The following is a 15,131-nucleotide window of genomic DNA, read 5'->3' on the forward strand; positions in this document are numbered from 1 at the left end:
CGAGAAAACACGCAAAAACAAAATGCGGGTGGCGACGCCACTTTGAAATTCCCGCCCAATCACCACGACGTCATAGATTTCGACGGCGTCTACTAGCTAGGACCTAAGTAGCTCCTAACCGGTAAAAATTAAGTACATTGACCTCTGAGCGGGCCAGAGACTTACCATACCAAGTTTTAATGAATTTCGTTGAGACAATGTCACCAAAATACGAAACATTCACTTTGAAATCCGTGACGTCAGGCGCGGAGATTTCGGCGCAAAATTTGAAAATGAAACTTTGACTGATTTTTTTCTCTATTATTATGCCTATGATGGTGAAATTAACGAAATAAGTGTTTTCAGAGTACAAGTTATAAATCTAAACCGATTCATGATTTCACTTTAGTGGTGCTTCAACAGTTATCCAAATTCCGCGAGTTGTCAACTCCGATTCACCCAGAGGGCTGCTACGGCCTGATTGGCTTAAGGGGACACTAAAGTCGTACAACGAATTCATTACATGGCGCTGGAGAGGGAGAAAGAGAGAATAAAGCGTTTATATGATGTTCTTAAGATCGGTGAGTGGAATCCTTAGTAGTTTTGCAAAGGACACGTGGTGCCACCTGCTGGCACGAGAAGGATTAAACTTGGTAGTGCGAACTCAGATTTCCTTCCTCAGTTGGCTGTGCCTACCATCAATGTAACATTTAACTCAATTTTGGCGCTTGTTGCGAGTGTCTTGCACATATTTAACCCTGAGAAAAAGAGCTATGAATTTCTCCGCGGTCACGCCCGTCGTAGAATAAACCCTCGTCGACTTATCATTTACCTCACAAAGAACAAAACGAGAGCGCTGCATGCAAGGAACAATCTCTTGTACAATACGATGTACACATTGCCTGAAAGTCCGTCGGAGTCTTCATTTGCAAGAACATATTTTGGCATCCCCATCCCCTCCTTCAGACTATTTGTGAAAAGTGGTAATCGGCGTACTGGCATGGCCGCTGGATATCCAGCGGCCGTGGTACTGGCTTACCGTTTTACTCGCATATTGCCAGCTATGGCCAAATGGCTGGCAAATGTTGGCTAGTGCTTCAATGTTTGGCTAAATGATGGCGTCAGTTAATGATAGCTATTCACTGTTACGACAACATTTTCATTCAGTCTCACTCCAATGATCAAGTTTCTTACGAATGTTACATGCAGTTGCAGTCTTTCAGACATGTCACATGCTTCAGCACTCATCGCCCAATTCATGAATGCGTACTGAACAAAGGCATAAAAGTGAAAAAACATGGGTAATGAAGTTCAGGGCATCGAAACGAACCTGAAGTGGAATTTCGGATGGATCTGAACCAAAACAGACATTGGTGGACGCGCCCGAGAACATATTCTGAGAGGATCACTTTCAGCGAGTGTCCCTTTCACGACGTAGAATCTGGCAGGTCCAATGACTAAATCAACTTTCTTGCTTGCTTTTCCGCAACCAACCAAATAAGGACAAACCAAACACAAACATATATTGGTTATTGGTTGTGAAAAAAGTGTCAAAGCAGAAATGAGAAGTCGCTGAAGTCTACACATTATTCTGGCATATTGCAGTTTGAATGGAGGCATGTCAAACTTAACAGCAAGTCAGCAGCAGAAGTTGTTGCGCATTTGAAATTACATACTTTGACAGCATAGTGGGCTCTCTTAATTTACTGTATCGTAACGCTAGACATACTTTTTTTCCTTTTACTTAACATATATTATTCTCATTCCATCTTACTGTCAGTGCACATAGAAATGTAATAAGTGCCCGAAATTAATCTTTTGCTAGTGTACTATCATTTTCACTATTCTAAATTAATATTGTAGCTGTCATCCCCCATTGCATGTGGTCACCACCTTGAGTGCTAAAACCTTTGTCTAGTAAATAAATTGCCTTAAAAGGGCTCAGAGAAAATTCAAGCACATCGTTCGCTTCTGGTACTGTGGAATGCGGCAATATTGCAACGCAAGTAGAAATAGCGAAAACAATTAAAGTAGCCATAATTTTGCTTGAGTGATGAAGCCAACTTCCGCTCCGACTAAAGCGACGCACAATGACAATTTTTGGCAACAGAAATGACATTCTGTCAAGTGAAAACAATGCCAGTGGCTGTACATTCAGATTGGCTTGACAAGCAAAGTTGCTCAAGTTTTTAACATTAAGGACTCGTAACTTCAGTTCCCGTGCACCAATTTCTATAATTATTTTTGCGTTCATCTCAGTATTGAACACTACACACGCTCCAGAGCTACACAAGGCAGCTGAAAAAACGTTGCAGGGCCCCTATTTAAGCCATACTACTAAAGACGTTCGGCAAGTCTCAAGGGGTAAATAAGTAGTTAAGTTCAGTCAAACCATCTATGCCGCAAGTAAAAGTCAATGCTTATTTTATTGTGAAAATCGTTGTTCGAAATGAAAGAAAATGAATGTTTGTTTCATGGCTTCTTCTGCAGCCTGCTGCCGAAGCTGGCCATGTCACCGTTGAGGGGCCATTTAATGCACTTGTCCGACTTCAGGTAAGCCGCAACATGAGGAAGAGCCTGCAAGGAAAGATAATAGATTTACACACACTGCCCTCATTGCAGGCCCATGTTGCTTGCAGCAAATCAGCACCAAGAGATATACCTAACAGTTTTGCATACTTAAATGTTGTACAGTGTACCACAGGATCCCGTAGTGGAAGGCTCCTGGCTTTACGACTACATTTGATAAACCTAACAAAATCATTCTCTGTTATTTGCAAGGAAGTACAATGGTACCTCAATATAGAGAAAGCAGACGAGTTGATGTAAATCTTAAGAATTTGGTCGGCCATGCTCTATTTCAATTATTATTCAACTGCTGTAATAAAGTTGAATATATGGCTACAATGAAGCTATTTATTTGCGTGAGGCTCAAGATATGCATTCTAACTGCAATAATGTCAAACACATGGCAGGAGCAACTGGAAACAAAACATTCTAGGTCCACATGCACATGTTTCGGCTAACGGCTTGGTTCAGCAGTTTTAAAGAGTCATCAATGACTTCGCGTTCCTGTGCTGCACATCGACACAGCAAGCTATTGAAATTGACAGGAAACACCATTTACTCGCCAACACACAGATCTGCCTGCAATAACGGATTAGATTTAACGATGGCAACCTCCTGTTGGATGCAACTTTGTGTTGCCAAGGTTTCGCCATGACTTCGCTGCCTCCCACCGGGATGCAGATACAACGACCAGACCCGTAACATCACATTATACGGTTCAATTCCCGTTAAGAAAGCGGGCGACTGCGTTGTTATGGTAAAGAAAAAAAAAAGAAGAAAAAGAAAGAAAGAAAGAACAAGCCGTTATCAATATCCTTTTCCCTTCATTCACAGCGCGCGACATAATTGCAACATAAAAACATACAACTGTTCATTTTGCTTGACTTGCGAAACAGCTAGAACAAACGAGCACAAAGCAAAATTCCTCAGTGTTTCAATCAATGATTTGTACCTCAATACGGTCAACGAAGGCCTTGAGGTTAGCGTAGTCCTTCAGGCAGTCGGGTGCGAAAATGAGATGTTGGGAAAGCATCTCGTAGGCGATGAAGTCAACATAGGTGAGCTGGAAAAAGGAGGAAGAAAATGTTTACACACAGGAGATAAAAGATGGTGTGACCAGCTGGTCAGTGCTGGTGAATAATGAAATGATAGTACACTACGTAATTTTATATGCATGACATGACGTGGTAGCAAAAAACCAATTCTAGACAAATTTCTATTCGCACTCGATAAACACATTTTCCCAAAGCCCTTTTAACCAGTACTATGCACAGGGAAGGGAGAAATGGGAAGAATGGCAGAGAACAGAAGCAGGCATTTCATTCTATAAGTGCCGCGATTGAAAAATTGTTCCGCAAATATGTTTTCGTGCCATCTTTATCAAGTTACGCCTCGTATTTTAATTTGTACATGTTATGCCACATAAGTTATGTCATGTTTTTGTTATGCTAGCCAAGCTCTTGTTCACCATTCTTACCATCTTGCATACCATACGAGTACTTATCTAACACTTCAGGGACCATTCACTCCCTTTTTTTGTTATTTATTAACTTCAACATTTCATTTTTTCTGAAATGTCTTCAATTTTTTGCTTTACATTTTGCATTTAAAATGAGGTATGTGTTATGTATTACCTATCTACCTTTGCCCCTCCCCTCCGCAATGTACATCTGTACGTTCAGGGTATAATAACTTAAAATTATAGTGCACCCCTTAAGTCTCCTGAAATGTATGCAATTATGCAATGCATCACACTTACGTTGTCCCCAGCAAAGAACTTGTGGCTTCCCAAATAGTCAGAAAAGGCCTTGAGGGAGGCCGGCAGGCTCTTGAGGTAGTCACCCTTCAGCTTTTCCTGAAAGGACATTAAAATCAAAAGTTAATTTCACAGCCAAAAGGTATCATGAGCCATTTCATTCGTACTGCATGGCCTTTGTCAAAGGTATACCCATCATCGTGATTCTTTGACACAAGACACTGGCACATACAAAAAAAGAAAAGAAAAAAGATCGCTTGTCCCCAACCGCAACATTCTTTTTTGGCCAGCAGTATTTGCGCTATTACACTGTATCATATTGTATTAAGCCTGAACAGTGCATGTATCATGTACCAAACTGCATTTCCTTTCTAACTCTACTTTGGAAGATCTTCTTGAAATGTTTCTTCTCACTGAAAATTCTGACAACGTAGAAGTTCAGGCAACGATGGAAGCCTGAAGACATGAAAATTCCTTCAACAAGGGCTGTCACTGGAGTCAACGGTTTGACAAGTGAACTTGTCTTCATAGGCGGTGAAACGTCGGCTCAAACGGCACACCTCATTCAAGGAGTTTTCACCAGCTATCTGAAAGTCACGCTAATGAAAATCAATTTTATTTAAATCGATCATATATGAGTACTATTGATGTGCTCTTACCAAAGCCGCAAAGTGCGACTTTTTTTTTTTTTGGCTCAACAGCCTTTAAAGCTCATTTTAGCACAAAACATGGGCATGTGGTAGCTGAACATCTAAGCTGCCACGGCGGGCAATTGACGAAATCGTCACTGCAGAAGAACGAAACAAGAGCTTCATACTCACGAATTCAGGGTTGTAGCAGAGACGAACCCAGTTCATACGGAAGTCGGCAAACTGCTGCTCAACGACGTCGACTCGCTGCTTCTCAGCTTCAGTCTTGCCCTCTGCACAACAAATCAGAGTTGAAACTCCTCACACGTGTGATCTTCAGCATTAACATTAAGCACTCTGCACTAGTCCAACATTATCGAGCTTAAACAAGTAAATTATATAGTGAACAAATTAAATTCATTTAGAGAGAGAGAGAGAGAGAAAAAGAATCTGTTGCGGTCCTACAGTTCTACCTCACCTGTGCGTGTACAAGTAGTTTTCAACAGCAATTTGCAAATGAGAAATTGCGCTTTATCTGACACAAACGTCACGATCACACACATGCATCAAACCCTTTTCACAAGGACAAATACTTCAATTTTCCTTCTTCCCTAGAACAGAGTTGGGGTGGAACTCCAAGACACGTATGTACTAACCTTCTCACTGAAGTACTTATCTAACACTTCTGGGACCATTCGCTCCTTTTTTATTTACTGTTTTGAACTTCAACCATTTGCTTTACACTGCTTCTCTGAAATATCTTTTACCAATTTTTCTTTTATATTTATATTCCCAAGTTCTCTGTTGTGTTTGTATATTTGCATATTTATTTGTGTTAACTCTGTTGCATTTATTGTATTTCTGTACACAAAATGAGCAAGCAAGCTTCCTGCAAGGACTGATTGGTGGTCTGCGGTATCTTATAAATAAATAAATTAATATGCACCTCACTTTTCTGGGAGTGTAGTAGACTGAGATAACACACAGGCTGAAATTCCATGCCTTCCGTTCGATTCTGTACCACTATATATTAGAGCAATGTAAATAAACCAGCCCACACTAAACTTATAATCGAAGTTACATTCCCTCTGGTTAAAATAAGCAATGCGTCAAAACAGCCCCAAAACAAAAAAATTAAACTAGTCTTACCCAAACCATGCTTCCTGGCGAGATAACGCAGGATAGCCATGCTCTGGGTGAGCTTGACATCGCCATCAATGTAGTAAGGCAGCTGTAAATAAAGAGAGGAAAATGGTGGGGCACACTGATAAAAATACCACTCCAACTTCCTCGGAGGCCAAACAAAAACAGTGCCCCCAAAAGCAGAACCTTTGAGATTATTGGCTGTTGCTCAGAGAAAATCGGTGTTGGGATGAGAGTTTGCGCACCACCTAGGTAAACATCAAAAAGATGTTTTCTCCCAAGAATTTAATAGAAATGTGTAGCTAGCACTTTATGCCATCTTACAAAGTGCTGCTGCGTTTTGTTTGGTTATTCAAAACACCCCTAAAGGCCCGCAAAGAGGTTTTTACATAGAGAATATCGTTTATTTCTAATGAATGGTTGAGCATTATTGATAGAATTATACAGTGGATGTGCTAACTCATTGAGCTAGCAGTAGAACGCCCCGGAGTCACGTTTCATGTACCAAATTTAGTTGAAATTAAAAAAAAAAAGAGAACAAAGCTTTACTCTGAGAAGTCAAAATATGCATACTTTGAATATTGGGCCAATAGCCTATGTGGCTGGTACCTCGGTTACTAAAGTAATTGAGGGACTTGTCCCACAAGCTATTGCACACAGGCTATTGCATAGGCCAGACTTTAGTAATTGAGGTACTTGCCACAGCACTGTTATCAATAACATTGACATTTTAGACATTTGTAAGTTGATTTATCAGTGTGGCCTAAACGGTTATTTGCCTTTAGTGTCCCTTTAAGTACATAGGCACCTTTTTCTTTCACCCCCATCAAAACACAGCCACCTTTAAAAAGATCAAATACACACCCTGGCAGTTATCAGTTAAACGTCACATCTACCAAGCTACCGAGGCACACTAACAACAGTTGTTAGTCATCGTTCGTCCTGTCTTTCTCTATTCTAGTGTCTTGCCCCAGTGCAGTTTAGGTTCCCACAATAATGTCTTGCCAACTAACCCCCCAACATCCGCTTCTTGAGGTCACTACCGAGACGGGCTTCCCTACCCAGTGTGAAAATATCAATAAGCCAACAAGAGGTCATTCGTACATTGGGGAATTCCAGACCGAGCTTGGTCTTTTCGTTGAGCCAGGAGCTGCGGTCAAAGTCCGGCGGGGGTCCGCACGAGTAGCGCTTGTCGTCCACCTTGGCGTCCACGTGCGCAAGCAGCAGACGGATGGGCTGGGCCAACTGAGAAGAAAAATTATGGAGGTAAATTTGCAGCATACGCAAAACATAGCACCAGGAACCTATTACATTTACACTTATGCAAGAGCAGCAAAATAAGAAAGTTGGAGGAAAGAACAGGCAGTTTTTCCAGTGAAATTGCGAGCTCCCTGCTACATGTACTGGAATAACATGCCCAGGTATTCACTGAACAAGTTGGTCAGCCATGTCCGAAATGTGCTACATCGTACTTTGGTGGTTCGACATGATAATGCATGACTAAATGCCTCTGAAGACCTTGTACAAGTGGCCCGTATAAGACTGCTTTACATAGAAACAAGTTTTTTTTGTTTTTTTTTTCTTCAAGAACATCTCGATAAGTTTACTAAGGCCATGACTTCCAATAATCAACTCCCCAATTAACGAGTTTAAGTGTGTATGCAAATATCTAATATAGCATACAGCAAAGATATGACAGTTGTTGCGGAGAACATGTACTGAAGCATTTTAGGCATGCTTTGTCTTTTAGTAGCTGCTTTACTCAAAATTAAAGTTCACTGCAAAAATTTGAAGCACCATCTCCACACTAAGGGTATTCTAAAATGCTAAGCTCTCATTATGAGGAAGACGAGTGGAGTTCAAAAGCCAAGCGCTCGTGCAGTTTATCATACTAACCGAATTGAATGAACACGTCAGCCATTAAATGCCTATTGGCAAAATACTACACAAGTCTGCAGACCTAAAATCAAGTGAGACTAGTACAAATATATTTCCCTGCAATAATAAAGTGATATATTATAGTATAATATAGTCAATATATATATATTGCCCTGCAGTATATAGATTTCATTACCATTGTCTGACTTGGAAGTTTGTTCAAGAGATAGATAGTTCACAGTACAATTAACATTTACCAGTTATGAAACACAAAGCAAACAATAAACAGAGAGCTGAACGTTTGTGAATTCATCACCTTTTCCCCTGAAGATAAAGCATTTCTTTATGAGGCCATTAAGGAGCCATGTCCGTTGCCCGGCTCGTATCAAAGCGATATGTGGTGCGTACTATCGATGCGCGTGGCCAACTCTTTTGGTTGAAAAGCGGCAGCCATGGCGCTGCCCGGACAGCCGGCAGCGGACTGGCGGAAAGTGTGGCCAGTGGTGTGTTGGCGCATGCGGTGGGGAAAAGGGTAGTGACCTGATGCATTGACTAGTTACGTTTTGTACTAAATAACCGTTTTAGCAAGCTTATTCGAATTGCTTTTGCTAATAAATGTGCAAGATTTTTAACAGTCTCGCAACGCATTCCTTGGGGCAAACGATACAAACGCCTTCAATCCCTACATCTACAAAACCAGTTTGCTTCTCCAGCACCTTTGTAAGAGTCGCACCAGCTAGCTTTTATGCAATGCACAAGTATTTTTCCCTCTGCTAATGTAAACACTAGGCATATTAGAAAATATGTTTGCTTTTTTCTGTCTGACTGATATCAGAATCTCTGATAAAATTTGTTGGGACGTTCAATCTTAGCGGAACTAAGGAACAAATCAGTGTGCTACCCAACAAGACATGGCAAAGAATGGATCGTGCCAGCACCTCGACCTAACCTTGGAAAAGAACGCCTTCGTTATACCCTTGCGTCTCTGCTGAATAGTTACGCTCTTACTGATTTCGATTTGTTTACCTGTACTCGCAAAGAACTTCACGCTAAGTATTTAGACAACGTGGCTTATGTTTAAGTTTGCTTATATGCATATAGTGTTGATTTGCGTATTCTCCGGTGACCCTTGTGTAATTATGTAATCCTTACGTTTTGAATTGTATAATTTCTACAACTGCCTCCCTGCTGTAGGCTCGTCAAGCTGACTTTAAGCAGCTTTTACCTACAACCCCTCCATCTGTGTGTGTAAGATTGGAAATAAATTGATTTGAATGTAAAAGTTTTCAATCAAAACCAGCAACACAAATGCATCTCTGGAAAAAAAAAAAAGTAGACTACCTTCAACAAGCAGAGGATCTCGGCGTCACGAAAACGAGCTATCGTAATTGGTTGGCGTACCTATGCAAATCCTTTTTGCGTAGGCAGGCGACGGCAGTAGGCGGAGCTTACATTTAATGTAACGACTGCACCGTTTGCAGCGCGATATCGACACGACATAACTCGCACGCGCGTGCAGCTATCCATACAGAAGAGAGGAGGAAGTCTGACAAGTGGACGGTTTCGCACCCTCCCCCCCCCCCCCACAAAGGCTGGCGCCTTCCTCCTCTCCAACGTACACAACAAGTGGCCGTTGCCATGGTTACGACGAGCCGGTACGTGATAGAGCGCCAGGCACGGCGCGTTCCACTAACTGCGCCTACAACTTTAGAAAAAAGGATAGGCCCCGCCCATATGACCGAAGCGCGGCAGCCGATTGCCTCCGCGGCAAAGAAATAGTCCCGCTTCTTCTCCTTGAGCGGAGGCACCGGCCGTCCGGCTCGTGACGTCAGTCTAGAGCGCGCGCCCATTGGTGGAAGCGCGTGTGCATCCGCCTTTGAGGTGCAAATGCCGCTTTTTTCTAAAGTTGTACCCGACTATAGTTCCGTGCACTAAAGGTGGCTTAAGATCAACACTCGTACCTTTATATTTTCTTTATCTCTTTCACAATGAGCAGTACGAAACAGCACTGAATACAATGACACTCAAGTACTTCTGAACGAATGATACCTAGTTAAGAAATTCGGGCTAGTATTAAAAAAAAAAAGAGAAAAACTTTTATATTCGCGTGCCGCTGAAGATATGTAATTGTAAGAGCTCGTGTTTTACGACCACAATGCGATCAGGCACGCCGTAGCGTGTAAACTCTGAATTAACTAATCTATGTAGAGCCCCCATCAAATTATGCAACCGCGCCCTTAGCCGCCGGGAGTCGAACTCACGCCCTCGTGCTTCACAGCGCAACGCCGCGTGGCCGCCAACACAACGGGTGCAGCCGATTCCAGAGCCCTAGCAGCCTACACATATATTCCAGTTCGTTATATTTCTAATTCCGGCTTTACATAAAGTGCGCGCAGAACATAAATCTCACAGGTGGTGGCGCACGGGAAGTTTTGTTCGCGCACCTGTGTGCTATATATCGCCTAGCCGCTACACGGAAGTGATACAAAAATAAATAAATAAGCAAATCGCTGAAGATAGAATAACGCGACTTTTGTGCTGTTTCCGCGCATCAATGCTCGCAAAGTGTCGGCCTGCACAAAGTTTTAGTGCTTTCAGCACGCAATTATATATGTTAACAGTTACGAGGTCACGTTTGTATCTTTACCGCGCGAAACGGCGGGAAAGATAAGAGCCTACTACTCTGTTCGAGCTTATCTCGAACAGAGTAGTAGGCTCCCCTCAGTACAGGCAAAACCGTTAACGGAGAGCCTTTTTTTTTTTTTTTTTTTTTTGGCACGATAAAGTAGCCATTTACTGCAGCACGTGCGAAGAAAGGGCATTTTTTTCTGAACTGTGACCTGTTGCTAACGGCCGTATTAAACCAGCAAGTGCGAAGTTGTTCACGAAAGTTCGTCTTAAGTATAAAGAATGCCGTAGGCAGAGCCGGTCGCATCCTTGAGATGCACGTGCGGGTTAGTTTTTATAAACGCCAAGCCAGACTATCTGGGCGTGACGCGCCGGCCGGCCTTCGTAAATGGGTGTCCAGCGAGTACAGGAATGCAACCCGACCCCGCCTCGAAAAGAGGCCCGTGATACCAGTTTTTGTGATAGTCACGAATTCGTGCTTCTTATTCGGCATGCATATTAATGCGACCACGGCACTTAACGTAAGCTGACCCGGATACGATAGACTTGAAGCGCGCTACAATACACACATTGCTAAAAAAGAAAGTTACTCTGAACGTTTATGTGTTATTTACGCAGGTGCCGCTTTAGGATCAACGAGAAATGCCTCGAGTTTCTGTTGACGAGGATCCAAAAGCGAAGATCAAACACGAGTAAAGACGAAAGCGAAACGGCAGAACTATTAACTCCTTAAGTACGGCAGTTGTGACGGCACATAAAATGCTGAGCAACAACATGCAGACTACTCGATTTCAAGTTGCTCTAGATCGCAGACTTCAATAAAAGAAGATGGCGCGCCCCCCCAGCCGGCGTGCATCCCCGGCCGGATAACGGGTCTAACAAAAACGCAACCAAGCATGAGGAAGCTTGAGAAGCAGGAATTGCAAATGATGTAGTAGCATGGTTAAAGCTTATAAAGCATGCTAACAGCCTCGCTTACCCCGCGAATGTCCCAGTAGCCAAGAACCGGAGCCATGGTTGATGATAAAGTTCGCGCTCAAATAAGAACCACGCACGGAAAAGTACCACGACCGTTTGAGAGGCGCGTCAAAAAGCGAATGTTGCGGCACCGATTTTCCCGGTTGTCTGGCCCGCTCAAAACCTGTTGCGGGAAACGCAACACTCGCGTTAATCCTTACGCGGCACTCTCTGAAAACAGCGTAGTTTACAAAGTTGCCGCTGCAACTACTTCTGATTCAAACGACGTTGTGTTGGCGCTGCACGTGCACTTCGTCGAGCAGTCTTAAAATTGGTTGACTTACAGCGCCATTACCCTTGCTTGCCTGAATCTTACTGCGTGCAGCGGAGAAATTAGAAACTAACGTAGACACTAAACACCTTGGCGAGGCTAGAGCGAGGAAATGGCTTTGGGATGGAGCTTGGGCGAGGAGGAGGGCTGCCGAAGCGTAGCGCCAGCAGCGCGGCGCGAACGAAGTTGAGCTTAGTTGCACAACGCGACTTCAAAAATTACAATTGCGCAGACACAATTTTTTGGCACTGCATGACTGCTTTGCTATCTGCGAGCCGTAATGCAACCTACTTCAAAACTAATCTTTTAAATAAACTAGCGTAAATAGTTTGCACAGTTGTGCGCAGATGGCGCTAAACTCTGTGTGTTATTTTTTGTGGTGCTGTTTTTGCGTAGGCGTAGGAGGTGTACGGTGCGTGGAAGTTTCTTGCCTAAGGTGTAAAAGCTCTGTGAGAGGAGGGTTGCGGCCGCGAGTGGAAGTGGGTCGTGCGGAGACGATGCTTCACGAAAGAAAGAACAAAAATAAAGTTGTTTCCGCCGCATAATAGCCGGTCTTGGACGGTGGGCAGTGCCGGAAAAGGCAGCTGAATCCCGTCAATGGCACGGCGCTTTAATTACGCGCTGCCTTGAGTGAAGTCCGCGAAGGCTGTCTGCAGCGCCTTGTCCCGCCGCTTCACACCCTCTCCCCCTCACTGTGGTGCGGCTGTTACAAAACGCTGTAAGAACAAGAATAACAATACACATAATGAGCGTGTGGGTGACTCACTCACGTCCTTGTACGGTTCCAGCGCGACGTGTCTCCCTGTCTTCCGTGCACGAGGGCGTATTTTTGGCGTGTCGGGTGCGCCTGTCCGAGCGAAGGATATTGGCATGCACCGATGCCACGTACGCTGTCCCCCTCGGCAAATAATCGAAGGATACTATTCGATTTTCATGGCATGAAATGTGCTCGCGTAGACATATTACTGTTCATATATATGCAGCCAGGGAGTATTGGGAGAGTTCAACCCCCCCCCCCCCCCCCCACCATTTTTCAGTTTTGCATGTGCATACGGACACATACAAACGCACGCACAAACATACATAAATAAGTATGGCTGAACCTCCCCCCCCCAAAAAAAAAATGAAATTCTGGCTAAGCCCATAATATATATATATATATATATATATATATATATATATATATATATATATATATATATATATATATATATATATATATATATATATATATATATATATATATGTATATATATATATATATATATATTATGGGCTATATATATTATAGGCACGACAGGCACACTTTGACAAAGTCTGGTCCACCAGACGAAACATTAGTGAAAATATACAGTGCCAAACCAACGAAAGTCGTAGTTTCTTTCTTCATTCCTGATATATATATATATATATATATATATATATATATATATATATATATATATATATATATATATATATATATACACACACACACACACACACACACACATGCAGGTTTGCATGGTGCATGTGTGTGCATATCTGCTTGTGTGTTGCAGTAAACATTCAACTTATATGCTTCTTCCAAATCACACAGTGAATTTTTAGCTGCAGTTCTGTCAAACGAAAAGAGATGCTCAAACACATATGGTCCATATGATATATTGCTACAGCTAAGGTAATGGAGTCAAGACACAGAAAGCTCAGTTTGAAATACTATCTGCACTTATTTTCTTATTGCTTCCTTTGCAAAATGCTACTTATTGACGAAAATGAACAAAATGCAATACATAGCATGCAGCCACTTTTGTGCATCTTAATTTTCGTGCGTAAACAGTGGCGCCCATATGTCAGTCTCGCGTTGAGAGTGTTGATGCTATTTTCGTGCCTCTTGGCCCTGTCCACAAAGTATCCGCTTACTTACGACAGGCACATACTTCAGACAACTGGACAAAGCCTTCCACATTTAGTTTTTTCGTTTGTTTAGTGCGAAAAACGAAGAACGGCGACAGCTAGGGCGCAGCACTACACATAAAAGATGGATCTCACTCTGTCTTGTACCTTTATTCTTCATTTTCTTCAATGTTCTGCGCACTAACAACTGAGCTTTCTGTATTGTCCTTAGGTTCCACCAGTGAGATCGAGCAGCCACAAACACTCTCATGCAACGTACCTCTTTCAACAGTCACTGATAGTAAACTTGCGAGCAGCGCAGGAAGAGATGAAGGGACAAAGAAACAACACAGACGAGCACTGCAGTTTAATACAGAATACCAACTAGCCCATACCAATACCTTGCTTCAGTCACTGAAAATGCTGGTGCCTTCTAGAGCCTCCTGTGGTCACATATATGTAATGTACGGCTACGTCACCAACCCCCTTTCGTCCTTGCAGGTTTTCTGGCTAAAAAAAAGAGTCTAGACCGGCAACATATTCTATCAAAGCTTTATTTTCATTCACTTGGCAATATAATAATAATATCTGGGGTTTAACGTCCCAAAACCACGATATGATTATGAGAGACGCCGTAGTGGAGGGCTCCGGAAATTTTGACCACCTGGGGTTCTTTAACGTGCACCTAAATCTAAGTACACGGGCCTCAAACATTTCCGCCTCCATCGGAAATGCAGCCGCCGCGGCCGGGATTTGATCCCGCGACCTTCGGGTCAGCAGTCGAGCGCCATAACCACTAGACCACCGTGGCGGGCCCATTCACTTGGCAGGAAGGATAACTATGTAGTTAGCAGATTAAGTCATTTTGGCACTGGGAAGTTTATAAATTCTGGTTTAGTTTTGATAGTGCAGAAAAGTAATTTAATTATTATTTCTCTTCAGTGCCTCTTTTGAAGTGTGTGTGTAAAACTAGAAAACATCAAAAGTACATGCACGTCGACAGCACAATATGCACATGTGTTTGTGTGCTTTATTTTCTGTTTATAATTCATTCCTTTACACACAGGAATATTAAAATGGGAATCGCAATTCACATGTCATGTATCATAGCCATGGATTCCATTTTATATTTTTAACATACAGATCTAAATATATATATATATTACTCCACAAATATGACAGATGTCAAATATAATTATACATAAGCTCCTAGGATAAGATATGTTTTGGCTTGATTAAATGCAATCCAACATTTCTCCTACATGACAAAAAGGGAAATAAAAATATAAAAATTTAATTCTTAATTCCTTATTTAATACTATATTTAGTCCATAAGTGAAATGCAGTGATACATTGCACAGCCTAGTTAAACAATCACTTACGACTT

General features: G+C 42.4%; 1 protein-coding gene across 1 annotated transcript; it reads right to left on the reverse strand.

Moving 5' to 3' along the window:
- Positions 1 to 2,412: 2,412 nt before the first annotated feature.
- Positions 2,413 to 11,796, reverse strand: LOC119371842 (glutathione S-transferase Mu 1). Its single transcript, XM_037642303.2, has 7 exons — positions 11,561 to 11,796; positions 7,180 to 7,320; positions 6,082 to 6,163; positions 5,125 to 5,225; positions 4,307 to 4,402; positions 3,500 to 3,610; positions 2,413 to 2,556 (listed from the first exon to the last, which is right to left on the reverse strand). The coding sequence occupies exons 1-7, from the start codon at positions 11,594 to 11,596 to the stop codon at positions 2,452 to 2,454; spliced, it is 672 nt and encodes a 223-aa protein (XP_037498231.1). The 5' UTR covers positions 11,597 to 11,796; the 3' UTR covers positions 2,413 to 2,451.
- Between the last annotated feature and the right edge of the window lie 3,335 nt (positions 11,797 to 15,131).

Source organism: Rhipicephalus sanguineus, chromosome 10 (genome assembly GCF_013339695.2).
Source record: "Rhipicephalus sanguineus isolate Rsan-2018 chromosome 10, BIME_Rsan_1.4, whole genome shotgun sequence".
Taxonomy (NCBI): Eukaryota; Metazoa; Arthropoda; class Arachnida; order Ixodida; family Ixodidae; genus Rhipicephalus; species Rhipicephalus sanguineus.